The sequence below is a fragment of the Narcine bancroftii genome, chromosome 4 (genome assembly GCF_036971445.1).
Source record: "Narcine bancroftii isolate sNarBan1 chromosome 4, sNarBan1.hap1, whole genome shotgun sequence".
In the NCBI taxonomy this organism is placed as follows: domain Eukaryota; kingdom Metazoa; phylum Chordata; class Chondrichthyes; order Torpediniformes; family Narcinidae; genus Narcine; species Narcine bancroftii.
This window is the reverse complement of record NC_091472.1, coordinates 312,044,082-312,060,440: the sequence shown is the minus strand read 5'-3', so window position 1 is coordinate 312,060,440 and position 16,359 is coordinate 312,044,082. Positions and strand designations below refer to the sequence as shown.

The window sequence follows — 16,359 nt, the reverse complement described above, 5'->3', positions numbered from 1 at the left end:
TATGTACACAACCACGACAAATCAATTGTAGCAGCGGCAACATTTAATTGACAATGAGGCATCTCCCACTGCCTACGCACTGAAGGACCCATCCCACCCGAGACACATTCTCAACTCCATTCTCTCCTCAACGTGAGTATATCCCTGCTCTTGCTTGGTGCTAATTTCTCTTTCTTTCTCACTGTAGTCCTATCTTCTGTAAATTGTGCTCTTTGAGGATGAAGGACGTACTGACTTTGGAGACGGAGTAGAGGAGGTTCACCAGGTTGATTCCAGAGATGAGGGGCTTAACTTATGAGGAGAGATTGAGTGATCTGGGGCTGTACTCACTGGAGTTTAGGGGATTTTATCTAAAATTATGAAAGGCCTAGATACGCTAGAAGTAGGTAAGATGTTTCCATTGGTGGGGGAGACCAGAACTAGGGGACATAGCCTCAAGATTCAGGGCAGTAGATTTAGGATAGAGATGAGGAGAACTGCTTTTCCCAGAGGGGGGTGAATCTGTGGGTGGAGATGAGCCGATCATCAGATCAGCCATGATCTCATTGAAAGGCGGAGCAGGCTCGATGGGCCGGATGACCGACTCCTGCTCCTTTTTCTTATGTTCTTGCGTGGCTGAGATGAGGTAAAACATGGAAGTCTGCAGAAACTGTGATTGTTGTTAAAAACACAGAAATGCTGGAGGGCCTCAATCAGTCTCCCAGAGTCTATAGATATATTACTGACATTTTGGGCCTTCAAGGTATGATATATCATTAACTCCTATGGATGCTCAAAGATCTGCTGAGTTCCTCCTGCATCTCTGTGAATGTCCGAGATAACCTATTAGTCTCCTCGCGGGATGACCCTTCTCACTGCACAAAGTATCATCTGGCAAATGAACTAAAAACAACTTGGGCGGCATGGTTGGTGTAGCCTTTACGTCGCCAGTGATCGGGACCAGGGTTTCAGTCCCGCGCTGTCCGTAAGGAGTTTGTACATTCTCCCCGTGTCTGCATGGGTTTCCTCTAAGTGCTCCAGTTTCCTCCCACCATTCGAAAAGAACTGGGGTGGGGTTAATGGCTGTAAATTGGACAGCACGGGCTCGTGGACCAAAACGGCCTGTTTACCGCACTGTATGGCTATGTTTAAGATTAAAATTTGAAACACGAAAGTCTGTGATTGTGGTAAAAACACAAAAGGGCTGGAGGAACTGGGCAGGACTTTGCAGCATCCACAGGAGGTAAGGATGGATACTTACCGTTTCAGTCCTGAGACCTTCTTCCATTTCTGCCCACTTTTTACTCATTCCTTCAGTAACTGCTTTTACTAAAAACACCACAGAAGTGTTCAGCATGGAAAGAGGCCATTCGACCCATTGTTTCCATTCTGAACAAAAAATCAAAATGCACAGGAAAGCAATACGAGTCAAATAATAATTGAATAAAGAGATGGCATGGAATGTTCCTTTCTCAACCAATTGATAGTCTTTGCGTTATTTTACCATGGGGAACAATTGCGCGATGCGGTGTTAAGAGCAGACCTGTGCTATGTGTCACAGTCAGGTAAAGCTACTGGGAATAGAAAAACTGAGCTTCTCCCCTCTCTGTCTACTATCCTCGTGGTTCTACTTCGCACCAGGCAGAGGGTTGGCCGCTGATGTTGTGACGACGGTGAACTGGCGAATTGATGTCAGCGGGGATTATTGCTGCCTCCCTTCTGCCACTGGCGACACAGACGGGCTGGTGAAGGTGAAGGATGGAGCTTTGTGGTTGGGGGGGTGGGGGGGCGGAGCACAGACAAACCTGCACAGTTCGAACTCCAGACTGTCTGGCTCCAGCCACCTAATCACTCACTTGCGCCAAGTTCCCAGGTGCGACTTAAAAGGGTTCTCGTCTACTCAGGTCACCTTATCAATACCCCAGTGTTAATGATGCGGAGGTTTCCTCTTGGGAGGAATTGCCACATCCTGCTTGCTGACCCTTGAACCTTCCATTTCTCACATCTTGAAAAATGCATTTTTAGGGCTGTAAACGTGTTTGCACCTGCTTCTTCCTGCTTGTCATTGGGCTCCAATTACAGAAGTGGGAAAGGAGTCAGCATCTGTTAGCTTGTGGCGTCAGTTTTAATCTCCAGGCCTGGCAAAGAGGCAGGGCAGAGTTCACGTCTGTCCAGTACATTCAACCCAAAGTGTCTACTTGCACCCTTGACTGAGACCCTCCCACGAGTGGAAACAATTCAGCGACCACCATCTCACGCCCGCTTAGGATCTCAGATGAGATAGGAGGAAGGAAATTGTTTCTACTGGCAGGTGAGACCAGAACTGGGAGCATTAGATGCAATGTTGAGGGGATTACATTCATGATAGAGATAATGAACATAGAACATTCAGTTGAACACGACCACACAGTACTGGCCCTTCGGCCCTTGATGTTGTGCCGACTCATATATTCCTTCCTAAAAAATGTACTGAACCCTCTCTATCCTGTAACGCTCTATTTTTCTTTCATCTAAGAGACTCTTACATTACCCTAATGTTCCAGCCTCCACCACCATCCCCGTCAAGGCATTCCAGGCACCAACAACTCTCTGTGTAAACAACTAACCCCTGATGTCTCCCCTCAACTTCCCTCCCTTCACTTTGTGCAGATATCCTCTGGTGTTTGCTGATCCTGCCCTAGGAAACAGGCCCTGGCTGTTCACCCTATCTATGCCTTCTTGTACACCTCTATCAACTCCTCTCATCCTTCTTCGCTCCTAAGAGAAAAGTCCCAGCTCTGCTAACCTTGCCTCAAAAGTCTTGTTTTCCTTTGCAGGCAACATCCTGGTAAACCTCCTCTGCACTCTCTCCATAGCTTCCACATCCTTTCTATAATGAGGTGACCAGAACTGAACACAATATTCTAAGTGTGGTCTGACCAGAGATTTGTAGTGTTGCAGCTTGACCTCTCTACTCCTGAACTCCCCCTATTAATGAATCCCAGCATCCCATAGGCCTTCTTAACTATTCTATCAACCTGTGCAACGACCTTGAGGGATATATGGATTTGAGCCCCAAGGTTCCTCTGTTCATCCACACTCTTAAGTAACTGACTATCAACCCTGTACTCAACTTTCTGGTTAGTTCTTCCAAAATGTATCACTTCACACTTATCCAGATTGAACCTCATATGCCCAACTCTACATCCTGTATTATCCTCTTGTAACCTTTGGCAACCTTCAGCTCCATCCACAACTCCTCGAACCTTCGTGTCATCCGCAAACTTCCTGACCCATCCATCCGCCTCTTCATCCAGATCATTTATAAAAATCACAAAGAGCAGGGGTCCCAGAACAGATCCCTGCGGCCCTCCACTAGTCACTGGCCTCCAGGCAGAATATTTCCCGTCCACTACTGCTCTCTGCTTTCTGCCTGAGGAGTTGCTTCACCCAGAGAGTAGTGAATCTGTGGAATTCTCTGCCCAAGGTCATGGTACAGGCTACCTTATTGAATGTATTTATAATGTGGATAGATTTTTAAACAATAGGGGAATTAAAAATTATGGAGAACAGGCAGGAAAGTGGAGTTGCGTCCACGGTTAGATCAGCCATGATCTCATTGAACGGTGGAGCAGGCTCGATGGTCCGATGGACAACTCCTGCTCCTATTTCTTATGTTCTTTTAGATTTTAATGAGGGCAGCCCTCATTCCATCAGTTCAGTAGAATGATCTTATTGAATCACTGATATTCTAAAGGTGGTGGGGGGGGGGGTTTATGGGGCAGATGTTGAGATGTTTCCACAAGTAGAGGGTGGTTTATGCCTGGGATTTTTTACCCAAGAGGGTGGCAGCGGCTAGATCACGAGAGGTATTTAAAGAGAGGAGGTAGGCACATTTTTGGAAGATCAGGAGATCGGAGCCATAGGGAACTAGAAGGGGATGAGGCCTGGGGCAGATCGGCTAGGATCATACTGCATGGCGGTGCAGGACGGAGGGGTAGCCTACTTCAATCCTCCTGGATGCTCTGCCTCACCTCCAATTCTCCTCCAATTTCACCACAAAATCGTTCAGCCTTGGGGGCACCACTCTGTGAACTGCGTCTGGAACGAGCCGCTGGAGGGAGCTGAAGAAGTGGATACAATCAGCATGTTCAAAGAACATTTGGTCTGATATATGGATAAGAAAGGTTTAGAAAGATATAGACCAAACACAGGCAAATGGAACAAGACCGGGATGCGATGCAGTTGGTTGGCATGGATGCTTTCAGCTGAAGCTGCTGTTCTGTGCTGCTTTGAACCGATGACTTTACTTCTAGAATTCTCTCCCTAAATCTCCTTCCACTCTCTCCAGCACATACACTCTCTGTTCTCCTCCATCCCTCTCTCTCTCTCCCTCTCTTTCTCTCTCTCTTGCTCTCGGTTCTTTCTATCTGTCCCTCTCTATCTCTCTCTCTCTCTCTCTCACACACACACACACACACACACACACACACTCCTTCTATCTCTCTCTTTCTCTTCTATGTCACCATCTCTCACTCTTTCTTTGCCTTCCTCTCTCTCTCTCTCTCTTGCTTTCTCTCCCTCTCCATTCTTTCTATCAGTCCCTCTCTGTCTCTCTCTCTCTTTCACACACACACTCCCTCTATCTCTCTCTCTCTTTCTCTTCTATGTCACTATCTCTCACTCTTTCTTTGCCTTCCTCTCTCTCTCGCTTTCTCTCCCTCTCCATTCTTTCTGTCTGTCCCTCTCTGTCTCTATCTCTCTCTTCACACACACATTCCCTTGATGTTTCTCTTTCTTTTCTCTGACTTACTCTACGTGAGTCTGCTCCAACTTGATAAGATTACCAAAATCCAGCAAGTATTGTAATGAAAGCACAGTGATGGAGAAACTCGGTAGGTATAGGGCAAAGATAAAGATACATAACCAATATTTCAGGCTTGAACCCTTACCTTGATGAAGGGTTCAAGCCAGAAATGTTGGTTATATAATTAACACCTTTAGTTGGTCTGGACTCCTTACCCAACCATTCTTCAATCTTGAGTTCCTCCAACATTTCTGTGTGTTTTCACTGCAATCACAGCGTTTGCAGACATTCGTGCTGCACGAAGTTTGCTGTGTGACCTGCTGAATTTCTCCAGTGTTGTGCTTTTACTTTAATCACGGTGCCTGCAGACTTTTGTGCTTTACTCCAGCAGGTGTCGACAGGGTTTTCATCAATCTCTCTTTGTCAGAAAACCCCTTGACTCAGCCATCAATCCCATCAAGCAATTTACAATCTAAACAGGCAAAGAAAAATTATATTTCTCATTGAATCTCGACATATGTGACAACAAATGTGAAGTTAAACTTAAAATTGAGGAGGGACTCACCTGGTCAGGCAAAATCCAGGAAGGGAGATGGATGTCGATGTCTCGAATTGAAACCCTACTTCAGCACAGGTGTACCAGCACTGATTTACTACAGCTTACTGTTATGGGTCCAGAGGACCCCAAAACCCAGCAGCAATAGAAATTCACCAAGACAAATGGTTACTTAAACAAAAGTCATTTTAAATTTTCTTTAAACATAAAAACTTGAACTTATTACTATTAATGTAACTTAACCTAACTTAACCCCTTTCTAATTTTAAGTGCATGAGTATGTAATGTATATAAGTTCAGAAAAGTTCTTTGATTCGCAGTCCAATCTCACTTCTCAAATTCACCGATATCAGACAATTCTTATACTGGGCACAGAATTCAACATTTATGAATCTTCACCAGGCTTTGGTGCTTGAAAGGTAAATGGTTACTGCTCAGGAAGGTTCTTATCAGTTTTCAGAAAGAGAATTGTTGCTCGTTGGACATCCACACCTGATTTACTTCCATCAGCTACGTCAGTGTCTTGCCGAAGAAATTTGCCCCATCAGGGTTCTCCAGGTGATAACCTCTTTCTTTCAGGTCACCACAGACTTCCTTTATGTTTCCTTTATTTCAAGTGAAACATTAGACAGCCAGTCCTCTCCTCTTGTATGGACCACAAGGGCTTTGATCAGGCTGAACTAAGAACTCACAACCCATCTTCAAAATGGGGTTTTTCCACAAGCTTGCCAGCTTGTCCTGTTCCAGTCCCAGCTGCTGCTACTGAACTGTAGAACTGAATCCTCTCTCTCTCTCTCTCTCTCTCTCTCACTCTCTCTCTCTCTCTCTCTCTCTCTCTCTCTCTCTCTCTCTCTCTCTCTCTCATTCAGGGAACACCACATTACCCTTTTAGAACAGCAAAGTGCACTCAGACAGACTGAGGCACCGGACCCAATCTTCCGAGTCCATTCATCTGTTGCTTTCCAAAACAATAACCCATTACTCCACAGCACATCCAATTAACACCTACTTGTGAAGTCCTTATAGGCATTCTTGAAAGTTTTTGCAAAGGCACTCGGAGCCTGGACTGTCTGACTTGGGCAGAGCTCTGGCATTTTAAATGAGATCTGTTGTGAAGTGTTTGTTTGTGACCTACACTAAAACACCTGCCAAAATTGATCTCCTTTTAAAACATATCTATATACAGTATAAAATATAACATAATCCATCACACTACATTAGACAGTTCCTTAATTCACATGTGAAACAAATAATTGAATTAATCCATGATAACCATGTTAAAACCCATATTTGCCAAATTAATCCAAATAAAAATTGATTTAAAAAACCCTAAAAGCTAAATCTAATCAACCCCTCCCTCTAATCAAGGGAACCTTTGTAAAAGAAAAGGGAAATTGTGGATCGGATAGCGATCTCCAGACACCAGAAAGAGAATCCACGGACCATTTAAAATTCTTAATTCTTCCAATCATGACTGGGCCCCACACCTTTACAAATTGAAACGTTCTGTCTTTAATGCTGAATCTAATTTTCTCCAAGCTTAAATAGGATCTAACATCATGTAACCACTGTGTATGAGTAGGGGATGAATCATCTTTACATTTCAATAAAATTGCTCGTCTGACTATCAGCGTGGTAAAGGCTCAAAATTTCTCCTGAGTTGCAGATAGAGGCTCTTGAAAAACCTATTAACATACATGGTTCTATTTTGATATTAAGGATCATTGATAAAGTTTGGAAAATGTCTTTCCAAAATCTCTCTAAATTTGGGCATTCCCAAAACATATGGATGAATGAAGCTTCAAAAAATTTGACACTTCTCACATAGCGGTTGAACATTTGCCTAAAAACAAGGTCATTTAACTTTGGACACCTTAAATTGTAATACGCACAATTGTTCTAACCTTTCTCCCACAGTGCTGACGGAGGGGTCTGTGGTAAGAAAGAGCAAGGCGTTGGGCTTTTGATGTACAGGCATTGTGGCATTTGCCAGCGCAGTCTTCACGGCGTTGAAGGCACACACAGCAACATCTCCCAGAGTTAATGGTCGTTTGGACACAGACTTCTCGGATCCTTTTAGTCGTTCAGTAAGGGGTAATAGAGATGCTGCAGCATTTGGCAGGAATTGGCGATAAAAATTCATCAGGCCTGAAAAAAATCTCGCAACTAGCCAAACGGTGTGGGTGCAGGAAATTCTTGAATCTCTCGTACTTTTGATTCAGCGGGCAAAAATCCCATGTGGCGTTAACTCTGTCCTGAAAATATAAGCTCAGCAGCGCCAAAAATACACTTACTGAGATTGATCACAAGACCAAAGTCATCAAGCCTCTGAAACAATGAGACAAGGTGGCGCTAGTGCTCCTCTTCATCCACGCTTGCGACCAGAATGTCGTTGATGTAAATGAACACAAAATTGAGGCCAGTGAGTACATGGTCCATAAACGCTGGAACATCTGAACTGCATTTCATAGACTGAATGGCAGTCACAGAAACTCAAATGCACTGACAGGGGTAATTACTGTCGTCTTCACAGCATCAGAAGGCCCAACTAGAATCTGACAGTAAGCACGTACTAGATCTATTTTCACAAATGCGTTTGCCATGGAGGTTTGCTGAAAAGTCTTGTCAATTGTTCAGGGCACGATGATCACCACAAGGCGCCAATCCCCATGAGATTTTTTTGGAACCACGTGCAACCATATCCAGCAGCTGTCAGAACTGCGGACTATGCCCAACTCTTGCATATGGTCGAGTTCCGATTTTGCGACTTTAAGATGGCGGTTGACGTGCCCATGGGCCACAGTTCCCTCCATTGGTCGTTCCCCGGCTGTCATTTGTAGAAGTCCCTGTTGGGGGCCAGGCAGCAGCACCAAGTCTCCAATGCTTCCAACCAAGACGCCGTCTGTCACCTCTACCATGTCCTCGGCCACCACGATTCCAAGCAGGTCGGCGGAAGGAATTCCGTGGCTTTCCCCTTACCTGGACCTGTGTAGTCAGTGCTGCCAATCACTGCTCCCACTCAGTTATCTTCCATTGAGCAGGTGCTGGCCTTCGACTGAGAAGGTGCTGGTACTTCACAAAGTGCAGTCAGCAGTTGTTCCAGTTTCTAGGGGTAGAAGCCAATCTTTCTATCTTCAATGCAGAGGTTGTGGACAACAGAACCTGAATCTGCCTGAGCTTGTCTGATCCCGGAAGCTAAGCAGGCTCAGGCTTGGTCAGTCCTTGGAGGGGAGACTGCCAAGGAACACCAGGTGCTGTAGGTTTCTGTGAGGGGCGCTTGACAAAGTTACGACTCTCTATCTGCCTGACAGTAGACAAAGATTAAAGAATTTCATGTAGTTTGCATTCTAAATGTAGCATTACGTGACAATAATGGAACCCTTGACCTTATAATGAGGTCAGCATTATCCGCCAACTAAACGAAGGTGGATATTTGAAAGACATACACCAAATGCCCTTGAACGTGACGAGGAACCTCCATTTCCAAAAGCCGCCCTGGAAAGGATCTATTCCGGCCACCCTGAGCCATCTCCTCAATACCTGTGACGGTAACCTATCGCCTAGGTTGCAATTGGGCAATATGTGTCTCCCTGGGTGGTTGAGAACGCCGCAGAATAGCAACCTGTCGTATGGGAGATTACCATCCAGATCCACTTATCCTCCACTTCACAGGCAATCTGCTCTGGAAGACGCTCCACAAGTAAACCACTTTCTGACTTGTTGCACTGAGGGCAGAAAAGCGCGCTTCGAGTATCATGAACCACGCTAGCGCATTATTAATAAAAGAGGGGGGATGAAATCTTTACTTTGACCTCCCCAACTGCTCCTGTAAGGGGTTTACCCTCATCACTCTCCATTTTAAATTTGAACTCAAGGGGTCATCACTTGTAACAGCACTGGTTTACCGCAGCTTACAAACAATAAAGAATACACTCTCTCGTTTCTTTCAGCCACACCACGAAGTTGACTTTCTTTTCATTATTCACTGGACACAACATTGCATTCTTCAACTCCCCAAACACAACCCCGCGAAACCCCTCTGAGCTTCTCATAGGCTCACAGCCACACGGGTGATCCTAACCCTTTTGTTCGCCTCCTCCCAATGAAGGTAAGTACACGACCGCAACACAGGGAAAGAAAGGACTATTAAAGAGGGAGAGTCAGCAGGTGAGGAGGGGGCTAAGGATGAGGGGAGGTGGAGCCAAATGGGGGAGCGTGGGAAGAGAGGTTGCGAGGACAACTGGGACCTTTCTCCACTGTGAAAATGGCCAATATCAGAGATCATCTGTCTGAGGCAAGTGAAGAAACCACAGAACCATAGAATACTGCAGCACAGAAACTGGCCATTCGGCAAGTCTGTGCTGTCAGATGCACCATCCGACTCCTAAATAAGTAAGTCAGAGACTCATTTAAGGACTCTTACTTTGCAGCCTGTGGTCGAGGCATCGGAATCTCGAATGGGCAGGAAGCGGGGGCCTAGGCTAAAGTCCAAGGTTGAGGCATTGGGAGCTCGAATGGGAGGGCAACCAGCACCTAGGCGAGAATCCGCGGACTGGGCACAAGGAGCTTGGATGAATAGGCGGATGTGGCTGGGATGGGAAATCCGCATTTAGTGCTTCTGGAGATCAGATGGGTGGACGGCCAGTGTCAAGGTGAGAGTCCGCAGTTGGACCGTTGGGTGCTAAGTTGGGCAGGCAACGAGAGCCTAAGCAAGAGTCCGCGGTTGGGGCTCTGCTAGGAAGGTATCTGGTGCCAAAAATGGGGGGGGTTAACTTTTACACAGTATCGATGATTACATGTGCGGTATTTATTTTCTGTATTGCACAGTCAGTTTGTTTATATTTCTCTCTTTTGTATACATGCTTCCTCGAGTACAGTTCTTTTTTGGACTGCCGATAAGTGGCAATTCTGCCTGTCCCACAGGAAAATGGATCTCAGGGTTATATGTGATGTTGTTTATGTGCTCTGACACTAAACCTGAGGTAGTTTTTTTAACAAAGAGTGGTGGATACCTGGAATGTATCGTCGAGGTTGGTGGGGGGGGTGGTGGTGGAGGCTGCTGTAATAGGGACATTCGAAAGGATCTTAGACAGGCTCCTGGATGTAAGAAAAATAGAGGGTTATGGTCTGTGAGGTTGGGAAAGGTTAGACTGATTCTGGAAACGGTTTAGAAAGGTTGGTTCAATGTCGTGGGCCATAACCCATAAAGCATTTTGAGAATATAAGACTTTACAGAATGAAAGCAGAAGAGACTTTCTGAACTTGCAAGCCTTCAGATCACGGCTGATCTCTTACCTCAGCCCCATTTTTCTCCACGACCTCTTGATTCTTGGTCCTATCCCAAAATCTAATGTTCACTTTGTTTTGTGAATTAACTCCATTCAATCCGCTGGGGTGGGTCTTCCAAAGCTTCACTGAGTGGCAAGATATCTCAGCATTTCAGTGGGACCCGTTGCACCCCAGTCAGACTCGCTTCTATTCCCCCCCCCCCCTTTCATCAGGCAGAAGGCACGAGAATGTGGACCTCCATCTTCAAGGACAGTTTCTTTCCAGCCACTCATGGTCTCCCGAACGAACCGCAATGCGCTGTTTGACAATAGTTTTCAAAAAAAAATTTAGACAAGCAGCACGGAAACCGTCTGTTTCGGCCATGAGCCCGTGCCGCCCAATTGTACCCCAGGTACGATTTGAACAGTGGGAGGACACCAGAGCCCCCTGGGGAAAACCCACACAGACACAGAGGCGACGTACAAACTCCTTACAGACAGCATGGGATTCAAACCCCAGTCTCGATCGCTGGCGTTGTAAAGGCGTGGTGCTAACCGCTACACCGACCATGCGTCCAGTTCTGATACTGACCTCTCATTGAAAAGATGATGTTGTTGTCCTATGTGTTAAAACAGTACATAGAATATAGAACATTACAGCACAGTATAGGCCCTTCAGCCTTCAATGTTGGGCCAACACATATATTCCTTTAAAAAATGTACTAAACCTTCCCTACCCCATAACCCTTTATTTTTTTTCCATCCATGTGCCTGTCTAAGAGTCTCTTAAATGCCCCTCATGTTTCAGCCAACGTCACTACTCCTTGGCAAGGCATTCCATGCATTCGCAACTCTCCGTGTAAAAAACTTACCCCCTGACGTCTCCCCTAAACTTCCCTCCCTTCACTTTGTACCTACGTCCTCTGGTGTTTGCTGATCCTGCCCTGAGAAACAGATGCTGGCCGCCCACCCTATCTACGCTACCCATAATCTTGTCGATCTCGATTAGGAGCAGCACAGTTGGCGCAGTGGGGGCGGTGTAACAGTTAGCGCCACGTCTTTACAGCACCGACAGTTATAACCGGGGTTTGAATCCTGCGCTGTCTATGAGGTGTTTGTATGTTCTCCCCATGTCTGCGTGGGTTTTCCCCGGGGGGGGGGGGGTGGTGAAGTGCCAGTTGATGAAGTATATAAAGACAATGTGGTCAAATAATAATCATGGCTTTTATTAGCAGGAACTCATGGTAGAATAATGAAAGGCACTAGATACATCTACAGTTATATCCAAGGGGAGTGTCCTTAACAGTAGAGATAATGTACAGCAAGGCTCGCCAGAGGGGAGACAGGCAGCTTGGCAGACATTCACTACAGGGGGCTCCGGTTTCCTCCCTCCCTTCAAAATGTACCGGGGGTGTAGGTTAATGGGATGTAAATTGGGTGGCACGGGCTCGTGGCCTGTTACTGTGCTGTATGTCTAAATTTTTAAAAATACATTTAACATTTTTTTAAATTACTTTTTTACATTTTTACATCCTTCCATGCTCCAAAGAGAAAAGTCCCAGCTCTGCTAATCTTGCCCCATAATAGAGGTACTTACCTCTATACCCCACACTGTGGTTTTGCACATTCCTCGAGAACCTGCACTATTTGGCTTTTAACCTGACACTGTTGTCTCACTTATTTATTTGATACTGTTTCCTTCCTGTCGTATGGGTCAACTTCCTTGGATAGCACGCAAAACGAAGAATTTAACTGTAGAGAATATAGAACACAACAGCTCAGTACTAACATGGTGTTGTGCAGATTGGCATAAACCTACTTCACAATATCCCAACCTCCCTCTCATAACCCTCTATAATTCTTGCATCCATGTGCCTGCCTAAAAGTCTTCTGAACATCCCTATTGTACCCGTCTCCACCACCACCCCCGGCCGTGTATTCCAGGCACTCCCAACTCTCTGTGTAAAAGAATATACCCCTGATTTTTCCCCAACACATTCCTCCTCTCACCTTAAACTGTGGTCCTCGGTACACGTGACTATAAAACAATTCAATAGACCTTTTATATTCTGAAACTATCTGCCACAGTTGTCAACTGCTTGGCCAGGGGAAACCACGAACTTGTAGACTTTCTCATTGTTGAGCTGAGGATCCCTTTGAGCTCTGTTTCTTTACTCCACTCCTCTGCTACAGATATCCGGGAGACGGCCTTCGTGTATGCCATCACCTCCGCTGGTGTCACCCATGCTGTCACCCAAGCCTGCAGCATGGGAGAACTGTTGCAGTGTGGGTGTGACCGTTCCCGCAGCAGGTCTCCCCCCACACCGACGGCAGGTACCGACACCGAGGGCACGGCCTGGGAGTGGGGAGGCTGTGGCGATGATGTGGACTTCGGTTACGAGAAGTCCAAGCAGTTCATGGATGCCAGGAGGAAGAAAGGCAAGAGTGACATCCGGACGCTGGTTGACCTGCACAACAACGAAGCTGGGCGAATGGTGAGTTTCCGGTGACGCTGCAGTCCACATTCACACTGTCCCCGCTCACGCTGTCCCCGCTCACGTTGTCCCCGCTCACGCTGTCCCCGCTCTCGCTGTCCCCGCTCACGCTGTCCCCGCTCACGCTGTCCCCGCTCACGCTGTCCCCGCTCACGCTGTCCCCGCTCACGCTGTTCAATCTCACGCTGTTCAATCTCACGCTGTCCCCGCTCACACTGTCCCCGCTCACACTGTTGTTCATGGTGCTAATTGTTTTTGTAACGCCACGAGATTTGTTCGCAGTGACCCTGTGCAGTGATCTCTTTGCAAGACTCCCTGCTCCCAGCTTCAATGCAGGGCTCCCATCTTCAGGGCTGATCATTTGCCTGGGGAAGGAGTGCAAAGTGGCTGGAATTAACCGCCACTTCAGGCATTAGGAAAATATTCTTTGGAATTTTTGAAGGGCTGAGAAGTGATGATTTGATTGAGGTTTCTTGAGGGAGAATCGGGCTGGAGGATGGAGAGAGTCAGGGATTCTAAGACCAAGGTGCAGAAAGCAAAGTGTTTGTGTCAGTGCCCTGACGTGTAAACAGAATCAGACCCGGATTGTGGTGCAACCTTGCAACTCCCTCTCTCAAGTGGCGTTGGGCTCTGAGATTAATCCTCCCTCTTCAAATCTGAGACTGATAGATTTTTGATGGGCCAAACACAATTGGTAAATCTCTGTGGTCTCGCAAGGAAAAATAAAATATATACTATTATGAGGGGTCTAGGTGAGTGGAACAGCCAGCCCCATTTTCTTGGGCTGACCACAACAAAGACTAAACAACTTCAGTTTGAGGTGGAGGGAGGAAAGTTTAAGGGAGATGTAAAAGGTAATTTTTTCTTAACACAGAGAGAGAGGTGAGTGCCTGGAATGCAAGGCTGGGTGGGGGGGGTGGGGGTGCGGGGTGGTGGTGGAGGCTCATGTAATGGGAATATTTATTTATTATTTAGATAGGGCACATGGACGTAAGGGATATAGAGCAGTGGTTCTCAACCTTTTTCTTTCCACTCACATCCCACTTTAAGTATTCCCTATACCATCTGTACTCTGTGATTAGTAAGGGATTGCTTAAGGTGAGATGTGGGTGGGAAGAAAAAGTTTGAAAACCACTGTTTTAATCGTCCCTCATTGACTTGTTATGTGCACGATTTCAGAACTCCAAAGGAAATGGGCCAAAGACAATTTGTCTCAAGCAAAATATTTCAGTAACAATTGGGTCTAGAGCAGTTATTCTCAACCTTCTCTTCCCACCTACATCCCACCTTAAGCAATCCCTTACTAATCACACAGCACTTATGGGATTACTTAAGGTTGAGAACCACTGAAATAGAGGGTTACAGGTGTGAAGGAAAGAAGAGTTAAATTGTTGTGGGGTAGGTTGGCACCACATCGTGGGCTGTGCTCTACTGGTCTAAGTTTTTGGAGGGTGGGAGGAAACCAGAGCACCCAGGAAAATCTGCTCAGGTCACAGGAGAACGTACAAACCCCCCCACAGACTGCGACGGATTCGAACCAAGCTCATTGGCGCTGTAATTGCATTGAGGGAGACGTCAGAGGTACTGCTTCTTTTTCTCAGAGTTGTGAGTGCTTGGAATGCACGGCAGGGGCTGGTGCAATAGGGACATTCAAAAGGCTCATGAATGTAGGAAAAATAGAGTGTTAGAGGTGTAAGGGAGGGAAGGAACAGCTTGTTATGGAGTATAACCATATAACAATTACAGGATGGAAACAGGCCATCTCGGCCCTTCTAGTCTGCACCGAACCAAGTCCTCTCCTCTTGCCCTTAAGCCTCCATTACCCTCCCATCCATTTCCCTATCCAATTTTTCCTTAAAGGACAAAATGGAGCCTGCCATCACTACTTCTCCCAGAAGCTCATTCCACATGGCCACCACTCTCTGAGTGAAGAAGAGCCCCCTCATGTTACTTCTAAACTTTTGCCCCTTAACTCATGATCTCTTGTTTCAGTCTCTCCTATCCTCAATGGAAAAAGCCTATCCACATCAACTCTATCTATTACCCTCATAATCTTAAATACCTCTATCAAATCCCCCCCTCAACCTTCTACGCTACAAAGGAATAATCTTTCTTTGTAATCTCGATTCTGAAACCCAGGTAACATTTTCATAAATCTTCTCTGAACTCTCTCTACCTTGTTGATATCCTTCCTATAATTCGGTGACCAGAACTGCACACAGTATTCCAAATTTGGCTTAACATCATACTGTGATGTAATGTTCCATGTCTGTGTACAAAGGTTGTTACATCAAGAACAACTATCACCTCACTGGGTAAAGTAACAGGGTTGAGTGGCTTTGTGTTGGTACCTTCCTGTATTATTGTTCTGGGTTACTGCTTGGATTTATAACAGAGATGAGGCAGGGGGATCTAACAGCTAATTAATGGATGGAACGATCTGAATGGTCTCCCCTGATATAACCTCATTACTGAGAACATACCTACATTTATTTATTTTTATATATGTATGTTTTCCCCATGTCTGTCTGTCTTGTTTGCCTGTCTGTCTGTTCTGTCTGGTTGCGTGTCTGTGTGCTTTGCACCGAGGACTGGAGGACGCTGTTTCGTCAGGTTGTACTGGTATGATCAGATGACAATAAACTTCGACTTGATTCATCTTTTCGCTCGGCCAGTTTTCCACCTGCTGGTCCTACAGGGCAGAGAGGGATCTTGGAGAAGGAACTTAATTGTTCTATCCTTTGTTGGCTGCCGATTTCTGATTAGATGAGGACATGGGGACGTACTTCACCGAGAGAGACACAAGAATGGGGGCTACTGGAACTTTGGACATCACTCCTCACCTGACTAGTTTCCTGTTCTCAGCTTCTTTTGTCGTTGTTGATGGGGCATGGCCAGCCTGGACTTCTCCACCCCTCAAGTTCAATTGTACAGATACAACCTGATGATCTTCAGAGCACCCCCTCACCCCACCCCTGAACGCTCTGCCCTCCACTTGGCCCCACACCATTCATAGAACCGCAGAACCCAACAAGGCAGAAGCAGGCTCTTCGGCCCATCTAGTCTGTGCTGAACTGTTATTCTGCCTGGTACCATTGGCATGCACCTGGTCCATAGCCGTCCATACACCTCCCTGCAGTGATCCTCTCTGCCGCTTTTATGGTCCTATGGATTAACCTCCGATCCAATGCTCCTTCGGCATCTGTACCACACTGTGATGCAGCCGGTGTGGACATTCTCAATAGAGCTCCTGCAGAAGGCTGACAGGAGCATTGC

General features: G+C 46.2%; 1 protein-coding gene across 1 annotated transcript in view; it reads left to right on the top strand.

Moving 5' to 3' along the window:
* wnt6b (wingless-type MMTV integration site family, member 6b) overlaps positions 1-16,359 on the top strand; it is a 123,506-nt gene that overhangs the window by 74,576 nt on the left and 32,571 nt on the right. Inside the window, exon 3 of the mRNA XM_069930555.1 lies at positions 12,782-13,083. Within this exon, the coding sequence (XP_069786656.1) occupies positions 12,782-13,083 (302 nt within the window). The remainder of the gene's footprint in view (positions 1-12,781; positions 13,084-16,359) is intronic.